Source organism: Rhamphochromis sp. 'chilingali' (assembly GCF_963969265.1).
Source record: "Rhamphochromis sp. 'chilingali' genome assembly, chromosome: 11".
In the NCBI taxonomy this organism is placed as follows: domain Eukaryota; kingdom Metazoa; phylum Chordata; class Actinopteri; order Cichliformes; family Cichlidae; genus Rhamphochromis; species Rhamphochromis sp. 'chilingali'.
The window spans coordinates 25,870,547-25,898,198 of NC_137938.1; the positions used below are offsets into that span (position 1 = coordinate 25,870,547).

Consider the following 27,652-nt stretch of genomic DNA (forward strand, 5'->3'; position numbering starts at 1 on the left):
CAGACGAGTAAAAGATGGAGAGAATTTAATGAAGTCTCAGGTTGTCCTTTGTTCTTTTGTCTTACTCAGTGTTCACTAGAAAATATTTATAAGCACTTGGACAACCTTTGCTGCTCAGTACTAAACTTTCATGGTTTCCCTTAAGGCTGCCCCTCAGGTTCAGCTAACATTAATTCATACTTTGTCTTTGTACAGCCGTGCAAAGGCCTTGTTTGACTTTCAGGATGAAGTCTAATTGTCTGATAACTGATGAGGAAAGAGTTAAGTTTACAAAATATCAGCACACTCTGCAAGTTACAGTTATGTTGGCATTTTTTGCACAAAAAGCTATTCTGAATTACTTTTGTTGATATAGATTTTTTCTGCCACCAGAAGTTGACTCCAAGTTATTTTAGTGACTAACATGACTGACATAACATTGCTGTACCTGAACTGTTTTCTTTATCTACGACAGATATTTCTAAAGTGTTCCAATATAATTATGGCTTTCACTCATTTTTATGCATAAAGGAGTTTTGGCATCACAGTTTCAGCAGATCTTTATGTCAAACTTAGCTAGTGTAGGAGGGACTCACTGCCTTTCAGCTGCCTCTGAAAGTTACAAACTGTTCATCCACACAGTGATCAGTAACTAGTCCATAAAAATTGTACAAATGTCCGTGAAGGCTGTAAGTTTGTCTGCTCTGGGTGTTCGGTTGTCAAACCTTGTGTAGTTCAGGATACTTGTGAATCTTGTTCTAGGTCTGTTAGCCATGATTCACTTCAACACATTATAATGTACTGAGAAGAAGTAGAAATTTACCTTAAAATCAAAGCCTATAATGCTAAGAATTCGTGGCAAATCTATGGGTTTTTTATTTTATTTTATTAAAAATATCACAGCAGCTCATGTAATCCTGGATTACAAATGACCCCAAACGGTCACATATCACAACTAAATGTATTTTTTTCTCTCTTTAAAAGAACTCAACGTTGTAGTTCAAGCAGCACTGAACACAATAACATGTGTACTCTCTCTTAGTTTTTGGGTTATTAACTTTTAAATTATGATTAGACCTTTTTTTATAGTATAGTTTTCCCTTCCTTCTACAACATCATACCATCATATCTCACTCAAAGGCATTTAAAATAGCTTGTGGCTGAAGGTGGCTTTACAAATAAATTTGCCTTCATCCATCTGTTAGAACATAATTAAGAAAAGTATCCAAATCGGATTTATTATAATTATAATTTGTTGTAAACATTCAGTGGAAACCCTAAAGTTGATTACAACATACACTGAATAACATGACCTTAATACAATAACCTGTCACGTAGTGTCGTTACTTACCTGAGATTTGAAGGATGCGCCCTCTTTCAATTCTAATATTTGATGCATTAGGTCATAATACAAATAATCTGATTCTTAGAAAAGTGTCCTTTTTGAAAGGCGAGACCAAACACTTAATACCAACCATGAACTAAAGTATTCTGAAGTCGAATGTGAGGCCATCTGTTCGACAGCTAAGGCTTGGGCCAAATTGGGTCATGCAACCAGATAACGATCCCAAACACAGCAGCAAATCTACAGCAGAACGGCTGAAAAAGAAAACGGTCGAAGTCCAGGCCTCAACCTGCAGGATCTTAATAGAGCTGTGAATAAGCAAATATCCACAAACCTCAATGAACTGAAGCAACGCTGTAAAAAGAAGACTCGTCCAAAGTTTCTTCAGAATGATGTTCTGAAGAATGTTCTGATGTTCATTTTGTTTGAGTTTTTACTGAATTAAAGACATCACAGGGTATTATATCGCATGTTGCTGATCAGGTTGGGTTGTGTTTACCTTATTTTAAGACCTCGTAGGGACTAGATGTATTTTCATTATGTCCTAACATGGAAAACCTACATGGAAAATACAGGATTTCATGCCAGCCCATCCTGTCGCTGAGTGTAGTGATGAACACATTAAAATGATCACCTGTAATTCTGTTTTTAATGTATTTTCCAGAAATTGTGTGGTTGTAAAGTTGTTTGTATGCAGGTCTTTCACTTATATCTTGTTATCAATGAAAATGCCATAGCAGTTTATATCAATGCCATTTAAAATCAGTTTGCACCTGATTTGAAGTCAGTGTGAATAATGAGAAGTCCTCAATGTGCTCAGGGGCAAAAGGGTTCAGTGACATCTGTGCAAGCTCAATTTACCTTTAGCTACATGACTATTAACCTGTAGCCACTCGAGCACACCCACAGCTGAAACTGAGGTCTAACCGAGGGAGATGTTAAGAATGCAGAACAAGATGATGCAGGTGAGTAATCAATGCAGCGTGACAAGACCGCCCTGTTCTCCTGCGAGGTGCAGTCTCTGAACCGCAACAGTCAGTGAAAAGTTGTCATCATGGTGACACGATGCGTCAAGTTTGAGTAATGTTATTCTGTCTTTGTGTGCCCGTGTCTGTGTGTGACCCTGACACATACCATTTGGAATCAAGTTTAGCGCTCAGGTATAACAGTGCAATTTTAAGAAATAAACAGAGCGGACTAAACTTGAACTGACTTTTATATCTTATATAAGGAATTTGCAATGTATTGCAGTTTATATAGCACAGAAGAACATTTCTATTAAATTTAATTCCACCCTTTTTTTAAAGGGCACTTTTCAGTCCAGTTCAAAACTATTTTATTTATATACTGCAAATTTACAACAACAGGGAAAAGAGCAAAGAGAAACAAGACAAAAATTGACTTTTGAGTCTGAGCAATAAACTTGGGATATTCCAATAACAACAGACAAAATGCAATAAACCATGAGTCAAATCAATTCTTTCTTTTTTGTGTGTTTTTGGCTTGTTGCTGTACTATGGAATACATTTCGGGCCTCCGTGATGGTGTTATGCAATGAAAAAACGAATCTAAACATTAAAAAAAAGAAAACCTTTGCAGTGTTGTATGTGTAAACAAATACTGTTTGTCTATACACACATTTGCTATATTACCAATGATGCTGAAGGTTTCAGTGCTGCATGTACTAAACTTTCTTTAAATAACTGTGACAGAAAGACTTCAAATATAGTAGTAAGAGGAGTATTCATTTTAAAGAATGTTTAAACGTCCTAAGAAAGCCAGGACTTTATTAGTTGGTCTAAATTCGTTTGTAAAGTGCGATCACTTTAAAATAGTGATAAATTGATGATTTGTGGTTAAACTTACAGACATATTTGTTTTGTAGCACTGTTAGTAATTGAGGGCCAATGATTGACCTCTTCACGCGTCTTGATGCTCCTGGCGCGCTTTTCGACTACAAACTCTCCGTGCTATGTGTCCTCGAACGCTATTGGCGCATTAAGTGACCGATCGAGCCAATCAGCACGAACCTTCTAACATACGGAAAAAAACTGAAGTTGTCCTATTTCCTCGACAAGCAATGTCCGAGTTAGGTAAGTGTTATTGAATATATTTGGCTTATTTTTACAAAAATACTGCTCTTATGGTCTCATATCGCAAACTGAGATTTATGTATGGAGGATTTCAACGGGGGGAGACAGCTAATATTAACTTTTAGTCTGTCGCCGCCATTATACCACCGAAGAAGCATATCCCGCCCTTCTTCTTCGGTCTTTTCTTCTTCTTCTCCTTGATATCAGAAAGTAAGCACCAGTGGTCCAAGTGGTAAAAGGGTTTAGTCGCTAGCAAATGCGTCGTTGACGCCCGCTGCCAAGGAGTAAAACGCAGGGTGTTTTATTAGCTTCCGAGCTAGCAGGATAGCTGGCTGCCACGCCGCGGACATGTTAGTAGCTTTAGGAAGATGGCCATCGCTGCATGTTAGCAGCAATCTGGTGGTCCGAGATAAAGCTCTTGGGCTGCTAACGGTTAGCCTTCGTTAGCTCGCTGATTAGCTTTCCTCCCAGCTGTTTCATATCAGACCTCCAACAACGAAGCAAACGGGACGTTTTTGAATGCGTGAAACATGAGTGACTTTTATTTTTTAGATCACCCCTCATCCGAGTCACATTGTCTCTGCAGTAACAGCTCTGAACTAACGGCTAGCATTTGAAATAACACAACCGTGGCGCAATATTAGCACACCGTAGGGAGGGAAATAATGATAGGTGCTTGCAGGTAAATTGGCAACTGTATATCACATTTCTCTTTCTCCCTTATTGCTTGACTGAGGTGTAGTCAGTAAGACGTTACAGTTTCTGCAGGTAGGAAAGACCCAAACAGACACAGTGTGGGGCGTTACTGGTATGCCATGATATCAACAAATGGCATAAAACGAGATTTATCCATCCATTTATATATGAAGCTTATTGCTTGACTTTGTTTTTAAACGTGTGTAAAATGTTCATTTTCATGTTGTAAGTAAAGGCCAGTTAAGTTACTATATATGGTTTCTCACTGTTTGGAGTAAACATTTCTTTAAGTGTGTGTGTGTGTGTGTGTGTGTGTGTGTGTGTGTGTGTATATATATATATATATATATATATATATATATATATATATATATATATATATATATATATATATAAATGAAAAAAGCTCGAACTGTTTATCTAGGGTTTTTTTTTTTGTTTTTGGGGTTTTTTTTTTTTGACTGATGCTGGCATTTTGGCATTATTATTATTATTTTTAAACATATAACACAAAGCACAATCCTGTCCAACTGCTTCATGGTACTTTGTGATGGTACTGTAAGGTGGCAGTAATCTTTAGTAAGATGCTGAACATTATACTTCAAAGACTTAAGTTCATTTTGGGATCATGTGTACACACTGAAATACAGGCTGTATTATTCTGTGGAATGTTACATGATCAGCTTTCTTACATAAAAGACCAAAGTGGATTTCTGTGAAGGAAAGTAGTACATCTGAGTGAAAATTGAGGCCACTTTGAAGGAAAAAGAAATCATCAATTGTAGATCTACTGAAAAAAAATACTCATGTATAACAAAGAGTGGGGAAAAATAGAAAGATAAATACTGGTGGTACCACTTATTTTATTTTTTTTTATACAGAATTAAATGAAAACAAATATTATTATTCTTCTTATTATTAATAATAATAATAAAAATAATAAGTCAGTTTTACCAGTAGTAATACCTGAAATAAGAAAAACAAATATATACAATTTAAGTATGATTTAAAAACTGCTATAAGTAGGGCTGTTCGATATGACCATACATATCGGATGATGATATGAAAACATCTATCGTTTCATGTTATATCGCTTGTTTCTTGGTGTCGTAAAATAGACTGTTTCCGGCAGTATTTTTTTTTCATTCTTTTGCTGATCACTGTAGTAGCTATATTAATTTCTTAAAGTTCTGTCTTGCTCTTATATTTACAATAACCACACTACAGACGGACAAGCGACTTTTTTTGTTAGTAACAATGGCGGTAAGACCATTGTGTGGCTCCGCCGTCCACTTGTTTATTTTCCACATGGTTATGAAAAGTCTGTACTATACAAGTTATGCCGCAAACCGGTCCGCACCACAGACTCAAACATGACAGACCTCTTCAACCACCCACGCAAGAAGAGTATGGAGAAGGTTTATGGATTAGGAGCAAAAAAGCCGTCAGGTGCTCAAAATAAACCTTAGACTAAAATGTTAGACTAGGCTTTTTTATGCAGCACACCATGTAATAAGTACAAAGAAAAAGGCAGCTGTTACAACTTATGTCTAAAAATGTATAGCTTCATGCATCAGTCAAAACACTCGACTCCACGTACACGGCGCCCAGCTGAGAACACTTCACGCAAGTTCAGTTGCTCGAGATTCATAGAATTTACAGAAAATGTAAAATTTCTGCGATTTATATCGTTGTCGGGATGAGAAATCTTTTTTATATCGGGAGTTTTTGGTCAAATTGCACAACTATAAGATCCTAAAACAAACAAAACATTTTACCATTTATAGCTTAAAAATGTCTGTAATGGGTTAAATCTCTCACTGTATTACTGGTTAGTGTGATATAAACTTTTGTAAGGTCCATTGACAATGATGTTGCTACTTTGTATTCTTTAGAAATAGTGTTTCGCTAGACACAACTACTATAAGTCTAAAAATGGACTTCCCACCATTTTTATGCCATACATTTCACAAATTTCTAAAATGCTACACACAAATTACACACCTGTCTTAACATTTAGAACAACTGTTGAACTAGATAATGTATAATGGGATTCATCAAAATACAGCACTTGGTTTGGAAGTTATGACCACAGGTGAGGAAGTAGGTAGGGGCCAAAAAACATGATTTCTAGAAGAACACTGAAGTTTTAACTGCTCCGGGGCACTGCTGATTCCTCTCATGCAATGATACCGCTATCTGTCACGTAGCCTTATCTTTATTGATTGGCTGGGAGAAATCCATGTGGTTCTACAACCTCACAGTGAGGCATAGAGAGGCCAATTCAGATATCCATTAAAGATACTAGTTGGATTTTGGAATACCTGTGAAAGCTCATTACATTGTTAAATAAAACTATTGTTGCTCAAAAACCCAAAATCAGAGCAGTAAGACACACTTTTTTATGGCTTATCTCACATACATCACCATGCTGTAAATACTAAATATTGTGTGCCAATAGTGTGTGTTTCTTTCTCTGTATGTTTTTTTTAATGTCTAATGGCTTTATTTAGACTGGTAAATAGGCTGTAATCAACAGGATTTAGGAAAGAAGTTGCATGTAATATAAAGAAATGGCTTGTTTTGCAAGTATTTTTTTGACTTTGCATTATTGTACGTACTTGTGTTCTACACTGTAATCAATCTGGTCCTTTATGACCACTTAAAATATCTTTATAAAAATGTTATATTGGAATTTCTGCTGCCCTCTTGGCCAGATCTCTTGTGAAAAAGACATTTTAATGTCACTGAGAGTATTTATCTGGATAAACAAAGCCACTATTGTGTGTGTGTGTGTCCACTCCTTGGGAACATTTACAGGGAGTGCAGAATTATTAGGCAAGTTGTATTTTTGAGGAATAATTTTATTATTGAACAACAACCATGTTCTCAATGAACCCAAAAAACTCATTAATATCAAAGCTGAATGTTTTTGGAAGTAGTTTTTAGTTTGTTTTTAGTTTTAGCTATTTTAGGGGGATATCTGTGTGTGCAGGTGACTATTACTGTGCATAATTATTAGGCAACTTAACAAAAAACAAATATATACCCATTTCAATTATTTATTTTTACCAGTGAAACCAATATAACATCTCCACATTCACAAATATACATTTCTGACATTCAAAAACAAAACAAAAACAAATCAGCGACCAATATAGCCACCTTTCTTTGCAAGGACACTCAAAAGCCTGCCATCCATGGATTCTGTCAGTGTTTTGATCTGTTCACCATCAACATTGCGTGCAGCAGCAACCACAGCCTCCCAGACACTGTTCAGAGAGGTGTACTGTTTTCCCTCCTTGTAAATCTCACATTTGATGATGGACCACAGGTTCTCAATGGGGTTCAGATCAGGTGAACAAGGAGGCCATGTCATTAGTTTTTCTTCTTTTATACCCTTTCTTGCCAGCCACGCTGTGGAGTACTTGGACGCGTGTGATGGAGCATTGTCCTGCATGAAAATCATGTTTTTCTTGAAGGATGCAGACTTCTTCCTGTACCACTGCTTGAAGAAGGTGTCTTCCAGAAACTGGCAGTAGGACTGGGAGTTGAGCTTGACTCTATCCTCAACCCGAAAAGGCCCCACAAGCTCATCCTTGATGATACCAGCCCAAACCAGTACTCCACCTCCACCTTGCTGGCGTCTGAGTCGGACTGGAGTTCTCTGCCCTTTACCAATCCAGCCACAGGCCCATCCATCTGGCCCATCAAGACTCACTCTCATTTCATCAGTCCATAAAACCTTAGAAAAACCAGTCTTGAGATATTTCTTGGCCCAGTCTTGACGTTTCAGCTTGTGTGTCTTGTTCAGTGGTGGTTGTCTTTCAGCCTTTCTTACCTTGGCCATGTCTCTGAGTATTGCACACCTTGTGCTTTTGGGCACTCCAGTGATGTTGCAGCTCTGAAATATGGCCAAACTGGTGGCAAGTGGCATCTTGGCAGCTGCACGCTTGACTTTTCTCAGTTCATGGGCAGTTATTTTGCACCTTGGTTTTTCCACACACTTCTTGTGACCCTGTTGACTATTTTGAATGAAACGCTTGATTGTTCGATGATCACGCTTCAGAAGCTTTGCAATTTTGAGACTGCTGCATCCCTCTGCAAGATATCTCACTATTTTTGACTTTTCTGAGCCTGTCAAGTCCTTCTTTTGACCCATTTTGCCAAAGGAAAGGACGTTGCCTAATAGGGTGTTGATGTCATTAGACCACACCCCTTCTCATTACAGAGATGCACATGACCTAATATGCTTAATTGGTAGTAGGCTTTCGAGCCTATACAGCTTGGAGTAAGACAACATGCATGAAGAGGGTGATGTGGACAAAATACTCATTTGCCTAATAATTCTGCACTCCCTGTAATAAAAACTAGGGGTCCACTCGGTGTATGATAGAAGAAAAAATATAATAAAGGATTTTTTTTAGTGTTCATTTTGAGAATAAAGTGGAAATGTCAAGAGTAAAGTCAACACCCTTAGTCCCTGGGCATTTTGCAATGTGCCTTCATGTGGACTTGTGAAATACCATCAGTCGCAGCCTTGTCTTATAATGCAACGCCCCCCCCCCCCCCTTCTGACTAGACACAATTTTCTGCATCACATTTTTAATACTTAACCCCACACTGTATTTATGTTCTAAGAGAAATAATTTAGTTGTTCTCTAAGGTATGATTTTAATAACTCATCTGCACAAGGCATTTTGTTGGGATTTCACCTGCCATGAACATAAATTTGACATCAGTGTGACTTGAAATTGGCCGCTTGATTAGTGCGCTTACAGTAAGAGATGTCATAGATGGTCGTATTCCTTGTGATGCTTCCTCCTTGAGGTCTACTGCAGAAAAGCAGCTATGGTTTAACACACAGTTCCCTCATGTGCTGATGCAGAATTATAGTCTTTTCACAGTAAATTTGGAAACAGTCCTCATGCACAGCTTTTGTCCACATCACATTTTCCCTTATCCAGCGATTGAAAAGAAACTTCTTTTCAGTGTCTGACCACAATCCTCTGACAAGGTCTACAGGCTGTTTGTCATAAATTAGAAAAAATTAGTGCCAGAGTTATCTGTGTTAATAACCACAGGTTTATCTTTAAAATGAAAGAATCAATTTTAGTTGAGTACGTCCTATTAGGATAGTTGCGGAGAGGCCGCACTGAAGATGTCTACAGCAGGTTGTTTGCTGAAGCAGTCACAGTTTCTTTAAAGAGTACTCTGGTTTGTTAGTGTTTTCTAAGGTTATTTCTCACTCAGAACGAACTTTCACATCCAGTGTATTGTATGTAGCTGCATTTTCATTAAATGTAGTAAAGAGTGCCAACGCTTTTGAACAGTTGGCCCTGCAGGCCGTGATCAGAGATCACTTACTGTAAATGGATAGTAACTTCATGTATTTGCTTGACACGCGTGGTTTCATTATGATTACCTTTAGGATGAATTAACATTGCATAATTATCAGCACCCTGACCTATATCAATACTTTGGCACTGGTGAGTCTGGTACCAGTACCAATTTATTACTGCTCTTAAGTCCCTATGCTTATTCATGAGATGTCTCATCAAAACAAAATCTAATTATATCGCCTGTATTAACCTTTATATTTCCTCGTTGTCTGCCAATTAAAAAGATAAACCAGAAAGTGCGTTGTTGAATTGATGTGTTTCAGAGATAAACACGTGTGCCTCTCACTGGGTTTCTTTCATTTTGAAAGGTTTCTTTTTTTCCAAAGAGGAGCATTGCTTGTGGAGGTCTAAATGCTATCTTGTGAGTAGGAAGGCTTACAGACATAGTGTTTTGGTTATTACATTCGACAGGAGTGTGAGCTAGTCTGCACCACCAGTGGGTCCAATTACAGAACATATCTAATTGATGTTGGAGCTGAACACAAGCTCAGGCCGTGAAATGGCACAGAGACAGAGAGAAAGAGTTGGCAAGGTCTCCACCTGAGCAGCAACCTGCATGGTCAAAATAACAATTAGCTCGGCTCAGTGCATGGTGAGTCATCTTGGCAATCCCACAGTTTGCATACTGGCAATTGTGTCCAAGCTGCTGTGTTGATTAAATATGCAGACACTTCTTTTCATCAGAAGAGGGCAATGTTCACAACCAAACTCCAAATGTAAAGCACTTACAGATCTGTATAAGATTCACGTAGTGATGTTACTTATTCAAAGCATGCATTCGTTTTGAGAACTGTTGCACTTTTATCTACATCAGCTTGCATTGCTGCACTTCTCATGAAATGTTTTTTAATTTCTAATCCCCCTACAGCCATGGAGAATTCGTCCGTCTACATGTGCTTCCCCTGCTACCAGGAGTTTAACACCCTGGAAGAGGTCCTCAAGCACCAGTTGACATGCACTGCTGGCGATGAACCGCCAGACACATCTGGAACCAACGCCGTCACCATCCCGGTGCTGCAGACACAGGTGAGTGCTGACACAGTTGCCACTCCGCCGTTTTTGTCATGTGACTGTGATTTTTAGCTGGACAAAAAGGCGATTAAAAACCTTAAATTATGACAGCGTGGCCTGAAATAACCATCTGTGTGATCACATAAAAGCCTCTGAATCATATCTGGAGAGTGACTTTGAAGTGACACGTTTAACTTTAGTCATAAATTCACAATGCACTGCTACTTATCAAAGTAATAGTGACCTTGGTGCGAGCGCTTAAGATGGTGTTGTTTGTGATTATTTACTGACATATTTCAAGGTGCTGCTGCATATTAGTCTCTGATTTATGTGCACCCTGACATCATACCTTTAATCACAGAGTAACCAGTAAGTCTTTTTGGGTTAGTGGCAGAAAATTAGCTGTAATATAAGTTAACAATGCATTTGCGTTGTCATTTTTTTCTTGTTTGCCCATAATGGACATTAAAATGAAGAGAATCTCAGTTCATGATGGTTTTCTATTACATATTTACTTTGGAGAAGAGAAAATTCTTCCCATTTTGGCTCTGGTTGTATTTTGACTGAATTAGGACTAGACCCCTAACCTTTACTGTTATGTACTCACAATAGTTGTGTGTTAAGGTAAGAAGATTATTAAACAGTTCAACTGCTTCCTGTCCAGTAATGAGAAAAGAACACATTTGCATGCTGTTCGTCTGAGTAATGAGTCACTACTCAGGGAGACGTGTGGTTGTGCGTTAAAAGTAGATTAAGAATAGACTGTTAAACTATTAATTCAAGCTTTTTATGTCAGAATGAACAACAAAACATGCTTTATAGTTTGAATAAGCTCTCACAGTCTGTACTTATCAGACTTGTAGGCTAAGCCCTGTTCTCAGTGTTGGTTTGTACAAGATTTTCTTTCTTTTTTTAAAGACATATATTAGGTTATGTCAGTGGTTCCCAAAATTTTTTTGCTAGGCCCCCCTTTGTTTTACAAGAAAAATGTTCGCGCCCCCCGCACGCACACGCACAAACACATCCTCCAACCACACACACCTAAATTTTGCTCCATTGCAGTTTCTTTCACACCTCAAACATTTAGTAAAAAATTAAGCAAATACAAGTAATCTGCAATAGATGACAGGTAGTAATAAAATAAACTGCTAACTCTTTTACGCTACGTCCGCACCTACACGGGTATTTTTAAAAAACGCAGCTGTTTCATCCACACATAAACAGCGTTTCGAATCACCGAAAACAGAGATTTTTTAAAACTCCTTTTTTGCGTTTACGTGTGGACGAGGAATACAGAGTTCGTCACTATCACTATGAATACATTTTTCAAAAAATGCCTCTCTGTACAAAATGGGTTTAAAAACATAAACAACTGTGGGATGCTGTTTGTCCATGATTTGAACCGGGGGAACAAATCGTGGCAGGATCAACATGATATTATTTGTATCCCACTGTAACTTTACTGTATAAAGAGCTAACATCTCCAGAATGCCAGGAGTAGTTAGTCATTACAAGTGTTTGTGACCTAAAAATCAAGAATGTGGGATACTGTTTGTCCCTGATTTGAAAAGCCCAGCGCTGCTCACAGGGAAAACCAATTCTGCAGGGAAGACCTACCTTGGCACTTGTGCAGGTGAAACCAAAGGGAAGATATGCTTCACCATATTTTCTAGTCTTTGGCTTAGAATGAAGTTGGTTTGGAAACATATTCGGCAATGCTTCATCTCCTGCTTTGCGTTTCTGTGGGCGCCCCGTGCTAGCAGTGTCCAAGCGTTTTGGTTTTTTTCCCCCCTTTTCATACTGCCCCCCCCCCCCCCCCCCCCCGCCATGGCTCTGCGGCCCCCACACTTTGGGAAGGTCTGGGTTATGTGATGCAGTAGCTGCAGGATTAAAAGAAAAATGTGCCAGAATTGGTTTATTTTTGAGATTTAATTGGATAAACCAGAGCAGAGGAAAGTGGAAGAAGAGGAGGACGTGCTGAAAGTGGCAGACCAGATTGAGATCCATGATGCTACATTTACATGTTATCCAATGAGGCTGGCTGAATCACCAGAGTGGTCCCCATGCTGCAGTAATAACGAACAGACTGTTTTCTTTTTGACCACCGTACCCTTTTGCTTCTGTGGGTGAGCTTTGCCATCTATGCCATTTTTTCACCTTAGTGTTTTCCTTCTGTATTGTTTCCTCTTGTATGTTAATACTGCTGTTGTTTTTATTCTTTGACTTGGCTTTTAGAGGGGTGCAGATATTTACATAATGCACTGTATTCACTATTTCTTACGGTGTGCTTTCAGGTTGGTAAATACTCTTTGGGAAAGCATTAGTCTTCTGAAAATGTGGTCTGAATTGCAGGGTTTGAAAGTTGCATAATGAAAAGAGTTATTCCATTTAACTTTGACATGTTGAGCTGAGTCTTGTGAAGTAGCTGCCACTTTTCTTTTTTATTATTTTCTTTTATTTGCCATTCCTGTGACAGCTTCAGAAAGCCCGCAGGGTTAAAAGCAGTCACTGCCCCTCGTTTAGCAGTAGGGCACGGCTGTCAAAGCTTGTGCCTGGACTTCCATCCTTACAGTCTTCACCATACGTCCATAAAGCGGCGGCGCTCATGACAGACAGATTGCATCCTGAGTCGCCAGCAGGAAGAAGAGCAGGAGAAATGCATCAGTCAGAGCAAAAAAACCCCAATAAATTAAAATAAATCCCCATAACTCAAATAAACATATTGCTCACATTTAACATCAGATGATATTTAGCGTTTTACTGCTTTTGTTTATGACACATTCAATTAATATTTTTTCTGTAGTAGGAAAAAAATACAAATTGTGCAAACTGCTTGAGCTTTACAGCACTGTGGATTTGTAGAGTAAATACAAGCAGGCATTATTGTAAAGATGTTTGTTTAAAGAGCACAAACACAAAACGATGCTATCATTTAAAATAAAAAGTCAGTGAAATTAGTTTTAAAACGTGAGTCAAAAGGCAGTTAATGGCAGCATGTGTATTTTGCTTTTTATTTATTACAACAAATGTATTATATGTTATATAATGTTTATGCACACTATCAAAACTACATTCCTAACTTGGGTATGGATGCAGGGCTTCCTGGTCGCGGTTTGCAGGATTGAGATTTGGGGAGTTTGGAGGCTGGGTCAGTGCCTTGAACTCTTTGCTGGAGAGATGTTTCTGCTATCTGGGAGGTACATAAACATTTCCTGGACTAAAACAACCCTCTTAAGGGACTTTACCCCCCCCGCGCCCACTAGGGTTTAAATAGCTGGCACGCTCCATGATTGGAACTAAAGAAGCCATTGGATGAGAGGCTAAACATCTTCAGGAAATTTTGAAAAGTCCAGTTGCTTTCTTTTCTAGCTCCTTAGACCTGGACTGTGTTTAGGTACCTCACATGTGTCACAGTACCATCCATGTGAGGGCTATGAACAGTTACTCTTAATTTGATTATTGAAGTTTAATTAAAACCAGATATTTGGTTGTAAAAATTCATAATTTTAAAACAAATTAGCACTGTCAGTGCCGCCTTTGTTTTCTGAGCCACCCAGTATTTGAAGCTTGATTTCTCCAACAAAAGTTGTTAAACCCAGCGTTGCTGTGTGGTTAGCGGAGCGCTATCCATCCATAGTACTGCATCCTGTGTGAGTCAAAGTCACAACAGTGGGAATTTTGAATGAAAAATTAAGTGTTATTTTTGGCCACATTTGAAAGCACTGATCCACACGAATGCCAGAAGCCAAGGTTTCCCAGCAGGTCATTGATTTTAACGAGATGATCGATGTTACTCACTTTGCCTACCAGTGGGTTCAATGTTGTGGGTGATGGCTGCGTAGGTGTGTGTGTTGTGAAGCAGCTAGACCACATCTGAGGGTGGTCTTCAGTTCTCACACTCCAGAATACCACAACAAAGAAAATACAAATCATTACATGTGAGACATGTTGAACAGCTGTGATTGACAGCTCCAGATGCCTTTAACCCCGACCTTGATGCTCTGTTTTTATCATCCAAATGGGTGGAGGGCACGAAGGTAAGACCCTGTGGAGTGACCCTTGCAACCCTGATGGGCCTTTTGATTGTTATCAGCCAGGCTGAGGCCTTATCTTGGTTGTCTGGAGCTCTCAGGGGAACCTTGGCTCTAAGCACACACTGCTTTAATTGACCTGAGTACCCCAACACTGAATTCTCATCTTTCATCCTTTAGAAAGAATAAAACTGGAAAAAAGGAAAAAACCCAAAGCGTATTGACTTGTTATTGCAACAAGTCGTTTTATTTGTATAAACAAAGATTTTAAAAAGTGTCTTTATTCTTTTTCCTTTCTTGTCTTTGCAGCAACATATAATAAATATATCAAAGACAGATGCACTCCCACAGATTGAAGTTCAAGCAGAAGAGCCATCTGTGCAGGCTGTTGAAAGTGCTCCCCCTGAGGATGAAGTCAGCACATCGTCAGATCAGCCCAGGATCCTCTACCAGTGTGGGGATTGTGATGAACTTTTCAAAAGCCTTGTACTTTGGCAGCAGCACCGTAAAGAAGGGGCATGTCAGCAGTCTGACATGTCTGAGAACAAGTCAAAACCAGATTCAGAAACTATGCCAGAGACTTCCTCAGTCCAGAGTGCAACCATACCTTTATATTCAGTCGCTGAATCCTCTTTCTCACAGCATGAAACTAACAAAAATATCAATTCAGATGCAGTTGAAAAAGCTTTGCATGAGCTGGAGCAGCAGGAAGGTACAGAGACCAATTCATCTCAGAGCTCTGATCCTCCTATTTCCGAGGTAGTTTCAGTCTCTAATCCAGATGAGTCGTCACCTAAGAGAAGAGGGGCAAACAAAAAGCCAAAGCCTGAACCTGTGCTCTTGTGCGTGGACTGCGGCTCGTGCTTCGGCCTGGTGTCAGAACTAGTGGCTCACCGCAAGACCCAGCACGGCTTTGAGGAAGCTCTGCACCGCTGCTCCGTGTGTGGGGAAAGCTTTCTAAATACCACTCTCTTCCTCTACCACCGAAAACAGCACCGACAGAAGGGCGAGGAAAAGGCGGTAGAGGTTACCGAATTGACTTCAGAGGTTTTTACTCAGAGCAATGGCGCAGATCAGCAGGACCACGGTGCACCTTCTGCCTCCGCCAGTGTTGACGCCACTTTCACACAGCCCGAGCTGTTCGTGTGCACCCTTTGCCTTCAGAGCTTTAGCGACGAGGGAGGGCTGGTTACACATCGTAAGCAGAAGCACAACCTTAATGAGCCGCTACACACGTGTGCCCACTGTGATATGAGCTTCATGAACACCACCCAGTACCTGTATCATTGGCGGCAGCATCGCTTCATGCCAGTGACAGAGGTGGCTGATGGGGCAGAAGCTGTTGGTGAAACAGCCACCACCAAACCTCAGGATAGTCCACAGAGCACAAAGCGACTGCTTTCCTCACCTGGTTCGGCTGGTGAATCAGGTTCCCCCCTTCCTAAGAGAAGCAGGCCTTCCTTCAGGATCCTGAGTGCTAATGCACTCAAAGGTAAGTGAAATTCATTACTTTAAAACACAACTACAAGGCAGTAGTTGTTTTGTTTTTTTTAACAAGAATTTTTGTTCTTTACTCAGGAAACAAGAGTTCAGATATTAAAGAAGAATTAGAGGCCAACACTGGTGCAGACTCGGACAACACCAATCACCCTCCGCCTGCCAAGCTGCTACAGGACTGGGCTCGAACACCACTCCCGCACGTGTGCCCGTACTGTGGCAAAACCTTCACGAGACGCGTCTTCCTCCGCACGCACGTCTACAGCCACACCGGAGAAAAACTTTTCACCTGCAAGGTGCCAATCAAACATTCAATCAGGGTGTCTCTGTCTCGAGTCTCAGGAATGACTTACATTTTTTGTGCAGAAGACTTTGATGAGATGATGTAATGCTGTGAAGTGAAGTGAAGGCTGACATCTCCAGCCTCATTATGTTTGACAGATTCCTTGGTGTCTTTGCATAATGACGTCTGTTTAAAGTACAAAAGTAGAATCTGAGCAAATGTAGATATGAAAATGTCCACAAAAGTTTGGGCATCGCTGAGCAAGTTACAGGTTCAAGTAAAAAGAAGACGGCTTCTACAATATAGAACTGATGAGACGACAGGGAAATAAGTGTGTGTGTTTGGTAAATTTCTGAAACATTTCAAGAATTGTAATTCTCTTACCTCTTTTCATTTAAAAAATTGGGATATGTGACTCGCTCAGAGGTTTCTGTACTTCAACACGGCTTCATTTGCTTGCAAAAAGTGTTTAAAACTGTTGACACTAATTCTGGTTATTGTTTTTGTGAAGGTCTGCACAAAGTCCTTCACCAACTCGCAGAGCCTGCTGCGCCACAGCATGAGCCACACGGGCAACAAGCCCTTCAGCTGTGATGTCTGTGGCAAGAACTTCTCCCAGGCAGCCACCCTGAAGAGACACCAACGCATTCACACATCGACACTACCTCGCCGCAAGCGTGGCCGCAAACCGGTACCAGCTCCGCCATTTAATATTAATCACAATAGCTCTCTGATTGAGCATTTTATTTCAAAATCTTGTAAAATATCTTAATATTCGTAGATATTGTTGAATATTATTGATATTGGAAGTGATTTTGATAGTAGGTGAAATGGTAGATAATGTGTTCTGTAATAAAAAGCTACATTTAAGTTTAAGTCACTATGTGAGTATCTTGCTGGTGAAACCCTTTTTATCGATATTGATTGTTGTGTCTGTCAATGCAGGTGTGCAGTTTGGACAACGAAGGAGCTGCTCATCTCTTCCCTTGTCCTAACTGTCCTTCACGCTTCAACACCGAGGATCAACTCAACCATCACAAGTAATAACACTTTTTTTCTGACGTTATTTTTTTTACTTTCGGCACCTTGTATTTTGCTGGTGTTGGTGGAAATAACTAGAACGTGTCAATATTCAATCAAATTCAAAATCTGTTTACCGCATAACTACATTAGAATTACATTTGCAAACAGAAGGCAGGACAGGATTTAGATAAACCTCCCTCCCTCTTGCCGGGAGCTGTAGCAGCTGAGCCGTGTCCGACCACTGAGCAAGACCTTTAAGCTGTGTAGCAAACACACTGAGATGTCTGTGTGCCCTTGAGCCACATATGATTGACAGACGCAGGCCCAGTAAATTAAGATGAGAACGATAACTGCACAGAACAGGAGAAAGAGCCTGGTCATGTCCTACCTGGCTGAACAAGGGGGATAGGATGTACACTACAGTGTGTGTGTGTGTGTGTGTGTGTGTGTGTGTGTGTGTGTGTGTGTGTGTGTGTGTATATATGTATATAATATTGACTTAACATGATCTAGTGTGCTAAGTACTATTGTCACTATTTCTTCCTCATTAAACCCAAAGACTTCACCAAAATGTAATCATTTTAAGTCTTTTAATTATCTTGATGTTACGTAAAACACTGAAATGGTTACTGTTACAATATCTAGGAGGAAAAAATCGACATAATTGTAGGAGATTAATAAATTATTATTTTGGTGAACAGGAACATGTGGAAAATGTGGAGGGGCAGAAAAGGCTCATCTCATTGTCTTGATGACATCCTCGAGTTCACTGGTTTCTGTGAAAAACTCTTTAAAACCTGAACGATCTCATTTTGAAACGGTGTTAACTCAAGGTTCTTTACTACCTTTATCCTGAGCTTTAAACTGCAACGCACACTCTTTATGAGGACACACAATACTAAGACCTTGAGTTAAGATTGTGGGTTAGTTTTTTTTTTTTTTTTTTTTTTAAATGAATTACATTTTTTTATATTCCCAAGCTCAGAAATAAACCTTTACACATAAAAAGATGAAGGTATCAAACTTCTCCTGAAGCTTCCAGCAAGAAAGCAAATAAGAGTATTTCCAAAGTGGTAGAGAGGAGAGTACGGACGTCTTAGATGTTTACGGAATCTGCAGCATACAAATGTGTCTCATTTGCATGTAAAATGATTCAACATTGAGCTCATTTTCTGCTGATTGAAATATTGATGAATCAACAGGGTTTAAATTAGGTGTCAGTGTACATCTAATTTAAACCCTGATACTTTACGTGTGACGTGACCCCTGCTCATCAAAGAACATCTGTCTTGAAGGGGGCGACCCTGACGGGGATTTTAATCCTTCTATCTGGCTCGAGGTCAACTGTCCCTGAAATATTGAATTCTCTTGTCATTTAACAGGGAACAGAAAGACTCTGGCCTTGGATGGTCTTTGCACATAACCTCTAGCTTCCAATTTTACTTTGAATTAGTCATGTGGTGGATTAATACAGATATTTGTTTGTATGTAATATTTAGCAAAGTTGTGGAAACTGAAACATCATCCCTGCTTGTTCTGATTACGCGAAGCTGCACGCACAGCAAAGAAGTGTTTTTTTTGTTTTCTCCTTGTAAAAACAGGCCTGATGCAGGAGTAGGTGAATACATCCTAGCAGTTCTCTCCTCCCCTAAGGCTATACTCAGTGTAACGTTATGCAGAGGATAAATATAGTCTTTCATGTCTAACCCTGACGCCTCCCAGTTTACTGCTGTTCTTTTATCTCCGGTTGTTTGTACACTACGCCGGTACCCCTCATTTGACCTGACGTACAGCTAAGTACATACGAGGTGGCAGATTAAGACCAAAACATGACTTTAATCACACACTTTTATGTGTCTCTGAATTAGGACTGCTTAAGTATTTATATTGGGAGCTATAATTGTTATATATGTATGTTGTATATGTTTATGTCCTTGGCCTATGATTTCAATGTTTTTGGCTCTATTTGAATGTAGCATTAAAAAAATCTGTTAATACTTCTGTGTTTGAACAGATTGTTGCACACCAGCCACCCCTTCCCTTGCGGCGAATGTGGAGAGGCCTTCAAACGTAGGAAAGACCTGGACCTGCACTCCCTCATACATCAGGGTAAGAGTTCAAGACTTGGACTTGTATTTTATATTTTTATAGTTAGCAAGCAGTAGCCCGATTTTCTTTGATATTGATTTTGGTGTCCATTATTCTGACCTTATTCTTTGCCCGAGTTCTTGCACTGCGTCATGTGTTAATCTTACTTCCATCAAAGAGGAAGAGAAAAAGTTTTTTGTTTGTTTTTTTTTTTAAATCAGCAAGCATTGATTCAATGAGAACTGAAGAAGCTAATGAAAAACAAAACTGCCATTCGTTTATTCATTACGACACGTTTTACCTGAAAACTTTCTGGACTACAAGATAGCTGTAATAAATCATGGATTTTTCTGGAGAGGAGAACAAGTGAGTCTGTTTTATTATTGTTTAGTTATTTACTAATAGCTAGCAAGCTAATGCCAGAAGGGCTTCTCCTGGGTCTTAAGATAAATGCCTCCTTGAACAGAATAAATTGTAGTGATAGTCAAAGCTTTTGCGTTATATAATTACTATCAGCATCTTTTAGACACACCAGATATCGATATTGGTAGTAATGCTAATACACAGCTTTTATGCCAATTTGGCAAATGATATGCTTCTGTACACATTTTGAGCATTGTGTAAGAACGATAATCAAATGTCTATTTTGGAGATTTGGAACCCAAATTTAAAGATGCACAAGATGATGATAGTGGTCACACTTTACTGCTTAATGCCCCTAAGGTCCACCACACAGGACACTTTGTATCATCTTATTACTGTGTGACCTCTATCCAGCTTTCACTTGTTGGCTCAGTCTTTAGCCTTCGTATAGTTTTATCATGTTCAGCAGCTTTTTATGACCCTATAGCTCAGGAATTTAATATGTATATATTGTATTTTTTTGAATAGGTGAAAACAGAATAGTAGCATAGCAGATGTTAGGGAGAAGGTGCTATGTCCCATTGTTTACTAAGGACACAATAGTTGAAACTGACCCAGTGTTTCAAAGATTACTGTCCTGTCAAAAAAAGGATAATTGACTTGTCGGAAATCAGTCTGCAGAAGCCCTGAAAGGCTCTACTCCAGAGGAGAATATCATAGTCATTACTACGGTCAGAACACAGTTAACTGTGTAGTTGTCATTGCACCTTGTAGCTTGATAGCATTCATCTCGGAAACACCTGAAAATACTTTCCGAGGCGCTGCCAGTCAATCATACTCCCGACAGGGAGAAAATACTGAGAACCTGTGCTGTTCTGTGTAACCTAAGAGAAGATGTCATTCACAAAGAAGCAGAATGAGACGCTGAAATGTCCTCTACCAATGCATAGCTTTAAAACTAACATTATATTAAAATAAAATCAATGAAATCCCTTTATATGAGATTCTGACAAAATATTTCCAATAAGTGGGTAGAGCCAAACCCGCTTGGCATCTTTAGTTAAAAGAAAGGGACACAGCACTGCCACCTTCTGGTATGATTTAACTAATTGTATATCTTTATTCTTACTCTGACCATGAGTTAATGTTTGCCAATGTGTGTAAATAAATAGAATTAATCATTTTCATGTGATTATTTTATAACAATTTGAGAAATGGGTCATTTTAAATAAGTAATTTCTTTTACAATCCCCTAATATTAGGAAAACAAAAGCCATCTCACACCATTTATTGTACTATTACAAATGTTTTATGTCTGGTTGGCATGTTTACAGTTTACAAATTTTTCTGGGTTTAGTTGTGACATAAGTTAAACCCCTCTCGTTTCTGCCCACGGGCGGCTCATCAATAACACGTCAAAAGATATTGCATCAAAAGTACTCGTCATAGGGCATATTGATAAGAAACTGTTGAGCATGACTTTGAAGCAAAAATTTGTCAGTTTGGAACATGCCAAGCTGAACATGTTAGTTGCTCATAATGACGCAATGATATTCTGGACAGTTTGCTCTGTTCATCCTCTGACACATCATGCGTGTGTCGTCAGCGTCTTGAGCAGCTGGTACCAGCAGACCACTACCATGGCAACATTATGGGCTGCATTTGAGATGATATATGTGGGTGATATTTGTGCTTCAGGTCAACATTACACACTTTTGTTCGGTTCACTGCTCATTTGGACGAGACTGTTCCTTTGTTCTTTTTGGCGAGACTCACCTGCACTTGAGTGCTTGTGGTCAGACTTCAGTTCACTATCATACTGACTAAAGGGGAAAGAAATGCTATGTCTATGAGAAGAAGACGAACAAAGTACAACACTTGGTTTTCCCAACTTGCAGTTGGGCATGGTGAAGATCGAGAGGATGACTATGGGTATGCTACTGCAAACGGGTCTTTGCATATTTCATCAGAGGTCATCTGTCTTAAAAGTGTGATAGGTTGCTTTGGTCAGGATACTCAGGGACATGATGTCCCTCTTGGTGTCACGGAGCCTCCTACACTACAGGTATTACAAAGTGATTGAGGATATGTGTGTGATTTTTGCATGTCACTGGTTGCTGTTGGATGGGAATGTTTATTGTTGACATCTACGTTAGCTAGCAACAAACTGGATAAATGCATACACTTCTGTCTGAACTGGAGATAAAAAAAAAAAAAAAGTGGCAGGGCACCATAAGGTGAACACAGTGTCCCATATCCTTACTTTATTTCCAAAGTTTTACTATTTATCATTGAAGGGGTTTTAAATTGTGGTGGAGATGCCGAGAACCCAGCTGTTTACATATCTTGTTGTAATAGAAAAACTAGAGATGATTTTCTGAATGATTGTAGAATGATGCAGATTCAGCCAAAAATGGCTCTAACCATTTGCTTGTTGTTAATTTACAAAAATATGCCTATGGTATATGCATTCTTCAGTGCATTAGGTCAATGACTTTCTATTGATTAGCGTGCCATGTGGAGTGGAGGAGCAAGGTGGAGGCAAATGAATTGGGTCAACATGTTGACACTTCATCTTAATCAGGGGGTGTTGGCACACCAACCTCATTAGTTACGCTTGATAAGTCAGCGTGCGGCAGAGGTCAGAGGTACAGGGCTCCTCTGAGAAAAATGTTTGGAGAGATTGATCTATTGATCCATCCAGTGCCATAGGCTGAGATTGCCCTTGTTAAAGGTTTAATTAGACGTTTTCGATAGGGAGCAGAGTGGATCTCCCCCACTGGGACAGACTGTACAGATGGTTAGCAAATTGCAAGTTATTGGCATGACGTCCTATGGATTTAATGATGAACCATCAGTGTCAGCAGTTTCCCAACCAGATTTTTGAAAGCTATCCAGGGAGCGAGGAAGTTTGGTTTACTTTGGTTGTGATGAATCAGTTAGATGATGAATGATCTAATTGACACAATTTTGCAGTTTTATAATGTTGTATAGCTCAAATAGGTAACAAGTTAATCACGGAAATTAATAACTGATTAACCAATAAATAATAACAGCTTTTATATATTAAACAAGAAATGAAATGCTCATTAAAAGTATGTTTGACTGTGCGACCAGTTGACTTGATCTGTAAATGTTGTTCCAGTCACTAGTCGGCAACAGCAATACTAGTTGGTTAAACATATGATTTTTTTTTTTTATCATTTTCATCTTAGATGTTATGCAGCTAGCTGGAGCTGCAGCTCTGGGAGATGGCAACACCCCATTGTGTGATGGGAAGTTGTAAATAAGCGACGAGTACAGTTCTGCTGTACCTTTTGCAGTTTTATGTTGGCTGTTTCAAAATGAAAAGCAATCTGGCATATGACAACTCAACCACATTCTGCACACCTGAATAAAAAAGGCTGGTGGCGGTGCTAATGTCAGCCACACTTGGGAAATTAATGTGACGTGACTCTGTGTGCAGCAAGTGTGAATATGTGCCACAAATTGGCACACATTTGGGCATCATTTAAAATACTATTTGGTTATCAAATAATGGGATTAAAGGTTTCAAATAGCTCTTGAATACATGCAGTATTTGTGCAGGCAGCATTTGACCTCATCCATTAGATTGCTCCCTTTTGACTGTTATCTGAGTGTGTTTTAATAGACTTGACTAGACAATTAATTTCATTTACATTTCTTCTCTCACTCAATCAGCTAGTGCATTAGTCGCTGGAAACATCCCTAATGAAAAGTTCTCAGAGCCCAAGATAAACTAATCAAATTGCTTATGTAACACTCCAAAAGCAAATAATTTTTAATATAGGGTGATGTAAATGTAAAAAATGTTGAAATGCACTCTGATAATTTTTTGAATTTCTATTCACAGGCATGATTGTGATACCTTACGTAGCTTTTCTACAAGTCTGATTACTATACTGATATCAACCATTCCCCTGAAGCGTAACGTTTCTATACTTGGCTTTAAAGTCTTCAGGATCATTTTTATCTTGTAGTAGCATAACATTAAACAGTCAGTGACCCACTGACTTGATGAATGCACTAAAAGTTAATAAACTGTTCTTCAAAATGATATTGATAAAGTAACTCTGTTTGATGGGGATCGGTTACATCTGGCCAGTACTCAATATGTTTAATGAGATCCACCTTGATGTCATCCTGGTGATGCAAAGAGCAGCAGCTTGTCACAGCTGAGCTCAATAAATGTTAGTCGCTTTTGTTGTCTTTGTGAATCATTATAAAAAGGGCCGCTGGTCATTTTTTAATAGGTGAGCTAAATGACGGGTTGTTTTTGGACTCTTTGCAACAACTCATGTTTTGCATCTTTTGGCACCGATTTGCCAATTTGAATCATAAACGGTAAACAGAGGCCACATTATTTGTTGACTCTGGCTGCGGCGGATTGTTTGGCCACTGTTGCCGATTCTGTATGCACCACCTGTCACTGCGCGATTGCTGGCCCAACATCAGGCAGTCGGCAAGCTCAAACCAGCCATCAGATTTCAACACGGCCATTAGCGTGTAGTATGACGAGAAATTATGACCATCTGTCTAAAATCCGACACTGTTCCATTACAGACAAGCAGCCAGCGACATGCCCTCACTGCTCATCCCAGTTTATCAACCAATCAGTGCTGGAAATCCATCTCCAGCGTTGTCCTACTACCGAAGAGGAGAAGAATACCGGTCGTGGGAGGGGCCAGGGCCGAGGACGCTGCACTGGACAGGTTGGAGACATAAAGAAATTTTTTAAAGAGAGGATGTGAGCCAGAGTGTGATTTGTTTTTTCCAATCGAATAGCTGACGGGGTTAGTGAGGGAGTGGCGATGTGTCTCACGGTCCACATTTGGAGTTGGATTGTGACATTGTACTTTAAATAAGTAGACAAAAATTTAGATAATGACGACACCGTTTCTGTCATTTCATTCTGGTTTGTCTCCCTCTCGTCTCCTTTCCCTTCCTTTTCTTTATTCCTCCCTCAGATTGAGTGTGACCTTTGTGGACACCGTTGCATGACCCAAGAGGGCCTCGACCTTCATCGTTTATCCCACACAGGCCAGACACCTCTCAAATGCCCAGTGAGGCCATGCCGCCGCCGATTTATCTCTAACAGTGCCCTGGAGGAGCATGTGCTGGCGCATTTTCAAGGAACGCTCAGCAAGTCCAAAAACCGACCCCGCTTCCGTTGTCAGATTTGCCACAAGGAATTTGCCTATAATTCCACCTTCAACGTTCATATGAGGACACACACTGATGAGAGGCCCTTTGAGGTAAGAAGCACTGTGGCGTGTACTTGTGTAAAGGTAGTTTCTTTCAGTCTTAAGAATCCTATTTCTCTCTCTTTATACAAGGTCTTGAAATCTTTTAAACACCTGTATTTCAAAATGAAACTGAGAACTGCCTCATCCCCATCCACGGTCACACCCGCTCATAGCTGCGGCCATCTCTCTGGTTCCGGACCATGGCCATTTGTGCAGAGTGTGTCCTGCGGGTGTTTTCTCCCTCTCTGTGTACCTGTGATTAATGGCAGGGCTGAGTTAGGGCCTGTCAGCTCCCCTCTGTGCCTGTTACTATTCTGGGATTCTCTCCCTGTCTCTCTGCTGCTCTGGTGACGAGGCAGGACATCAACTATAGACCCACCCAAGCCCATCTCAGCTTTAGAAATTGATTTAATATTTGTGGCTTCGCTTTGAGCCATGATCTATCAGGCAGGCTGAGGACTGCGGTTCAAGGAGCACCGGTTCTCAAACACAGAGGCAGTTACGGGGATACATTTTAATTTATATCAAATATACCTTGTGTTCCTGGAGGAACATATGTGTTTGCTCAGTTTATAAAGAGCAAACTTCACAGGAAAAGTAATTATATTAGAGTGTATTTCACAGAGATACTGAAACTGCAGATCTGTCAATAGGGATTGCAATTTCAATCTGAGTGTCCCCAGTGGGAATCAAAGCAAAGCTCAATACTGTTACTCCCCTGTAGTGCTTCAGGTTTAATCATCTATCTACTTTTATTTCATTGTCTGCGCTCATTTGGGAGTGAACAGAACAAATGTTGGTGTTGCAGGAATGATGCCGTTGAACTGTTGATTACTAAAATGATTATTTAGAAAAGTCAAGCTCTTAGATCACTGCTAATATTTTTTCTGTTGTGTAACTCTGTGTAATTTATTACACTCCCCTTACACGCAGAGCTGCAGGGTTTAGTCAAATCGATTATTTCAGCGACAGAATGTTCATCATTAGCCTGTGACGAAGCTGAAAATGACAAATGTTCTCTGGCTTCTGCTTCTTATTTGCTGGTTTTTCAGCTTTTGTCAGGTAAAACACGATATTTGAAGACGTATTTCCTTCATTTCTTTTTTCATCTGGTGTGTGGATGTCTTATTGACCAAACAATTAATTGCTTGTGTGGGACTGATGATGATGATGATATCTTTTTATTGCTCTGTATTTGTCCTTCCCCCTCTGTCTTCCCTATCCCATTTTCTTTCTGCTCTTTCTGTGTCTCAGCCAGGAGTGCTGCATCTGCAGAAAAATGTAAAGAGAGGTTTTAGGAATTAATTGCAGTTGAGTTTGTGTGCTGCCAGAGTTGTGAACTTAACTTTCTCGCCTCTCTCTCACCTTTTCCCCTCTTCTCTGTTCTTCCACCAGTGCGCCACATGTGGCAAGCGCTTCCGCCAGCTGCCCCATCTGCAGGATCATGAGCGCATCCACAGCGGCGTGCGGCCTTTCTGCTGCTGGATTTGCGGCAAGAGTTTCAGCGTCGCCGCTCGTCTCACCGAGCACGCCCGCACCCACAGCGGCGAGAAGCCTTACCCTTGCCCTCACTGTCCCGCTGCCTTTCGGTCTCGTTCCAACCTGGATAAACACATCCGACTTCACGGGGACCTGCCTCCGGAAACAGCGGAGCAGGTGGTTAATGCAGCTGAAGCTGCTCAGGTCCAGAAGGTGCTGGAGGGAGCCAAAGCATTGTCATCTTTGGCCACCATGGAAGAGGTCGAATCTGGCTCTGTGCAGACCATTTACGTGCTGCAGGGAGCTGAAGGGGCTACCGAGACCGTAATGATCCCATCCGATCAACTCAGCAGTTTAGAGGGAGCGTCGCAGGTTGTCATTCTGCCCTCCTCTGTACTGGGAACTCAGGCCATCACTGTTCCCACCATCACAATGGACGGCAGTGAAATCACCATGGTGGAGACGAGCCAGTCACCACAGCATACCATTGAGTTCATTATGGAGGAGACTGTTTGAAGGTAGCTTAGTAAATCGTGGACAACAAGGACATGAAAAACACTGAATGATTAATCGCTAATATAGACTGCTGGTGATCTAAATATTTTGACAGATGAAGCCAATACCCTGTACGTTTATTGTCTGGCAGATTTCCAAGAGAGTTTAAGCAAAACTCCCCACCTGTTTAATAAGTTTTCTTGAGCAGACAAGTGAATTTATGACATAGAGGAGACATTGAGCGGAACACTCACACGCTAAATTAGCTTTTCAGACTAATAGAACTGATTGTGTGCATTTACTGCCCCTGTTTATTAGGGGACGACGTGGTTGCCTATGAAGTGTTCTCTGCTTTCTTTATAATAAAACGTTTGAGCATTCACTCTTGTGAGCGTCGATCATTTCATTAGGTGGATGACAAGAGGGCATTGCCCCCGTCTCATCAGATGGGACAGACTTTATAGGTCCTGCTGTAAATTGGCACCTCAGCCAACATTAGGAAGTAGCCTGAGCTGAGAAACATAAAGACCCGCTCAGCAGCAGTCGCTGTCGAGATTTTGAAACCGCTGTTTCTTTCTGTCTCACACACACACAGACACA

At 40.1% G+C, this 27,652-nt stretch overlaps 1 protein-coding gene across 2 annotated transcripts; it reads left to right on the forward strand.

The window, feature by feature from the left end:
- Positions 1-3,334: 3,334 nt before the first annotated feature.
- Positions 3,335-27,447, forward strand: znf574 (zinc finger protein 574). Of its 2 annotated transcripts, none has more exons than XM_080896111.1 (10): positions 3,335-3,417; positions 10,384-10,541; positions 14,867-16,049; positions 16,136-16,350; positions 16,849-17,028; positions 17,283-17,377; positions 19,375-19,469; positions 24,396-24,544; positions 24,800-25,087; positions 26,474-27,447. In XM_080896111.1, the coding sequence occupies exons 1-10, from the start codon at positions 3,405-3,407 to the stop codon at positions 27,071-27,073; spliced, it is 2,976 nt and encodes a 991-aa protein (XP_080752237.1). In that variant the 5' UTR covers positions 3,335-3,404; the 3' UTR covers positions 27,074-27,447. The 2 variants fall into 2 exon arrangements, with proteins under 2 accessions (XP_080752237.1, XP_080752238.1); XM_080896112.1 differs by lacking the exon at positions 3,335-3,417 and adding an exon at positions 3,642-4,099.
- Positions 27,448-27,652: the final 205 nt, after the last annotated feature.

Coding starts and splice junctions, on each gene's coding strand:
- znf574 (XM_080896111.1), top strand. Junction 17,378..19,374: donor GATCAACTCAACCATCACAA/GTAATAACACTT, acceptor GTGTTTGAACAG/ATTGTTGCACACCAGCCACC. Junction 19,470..24,395: donor GCACTCCCTCATACATCAGG/GTAAGAGTTCAA, acceptor GTTCCATTACAG/ACAAGCAGCCAGCGACATGC.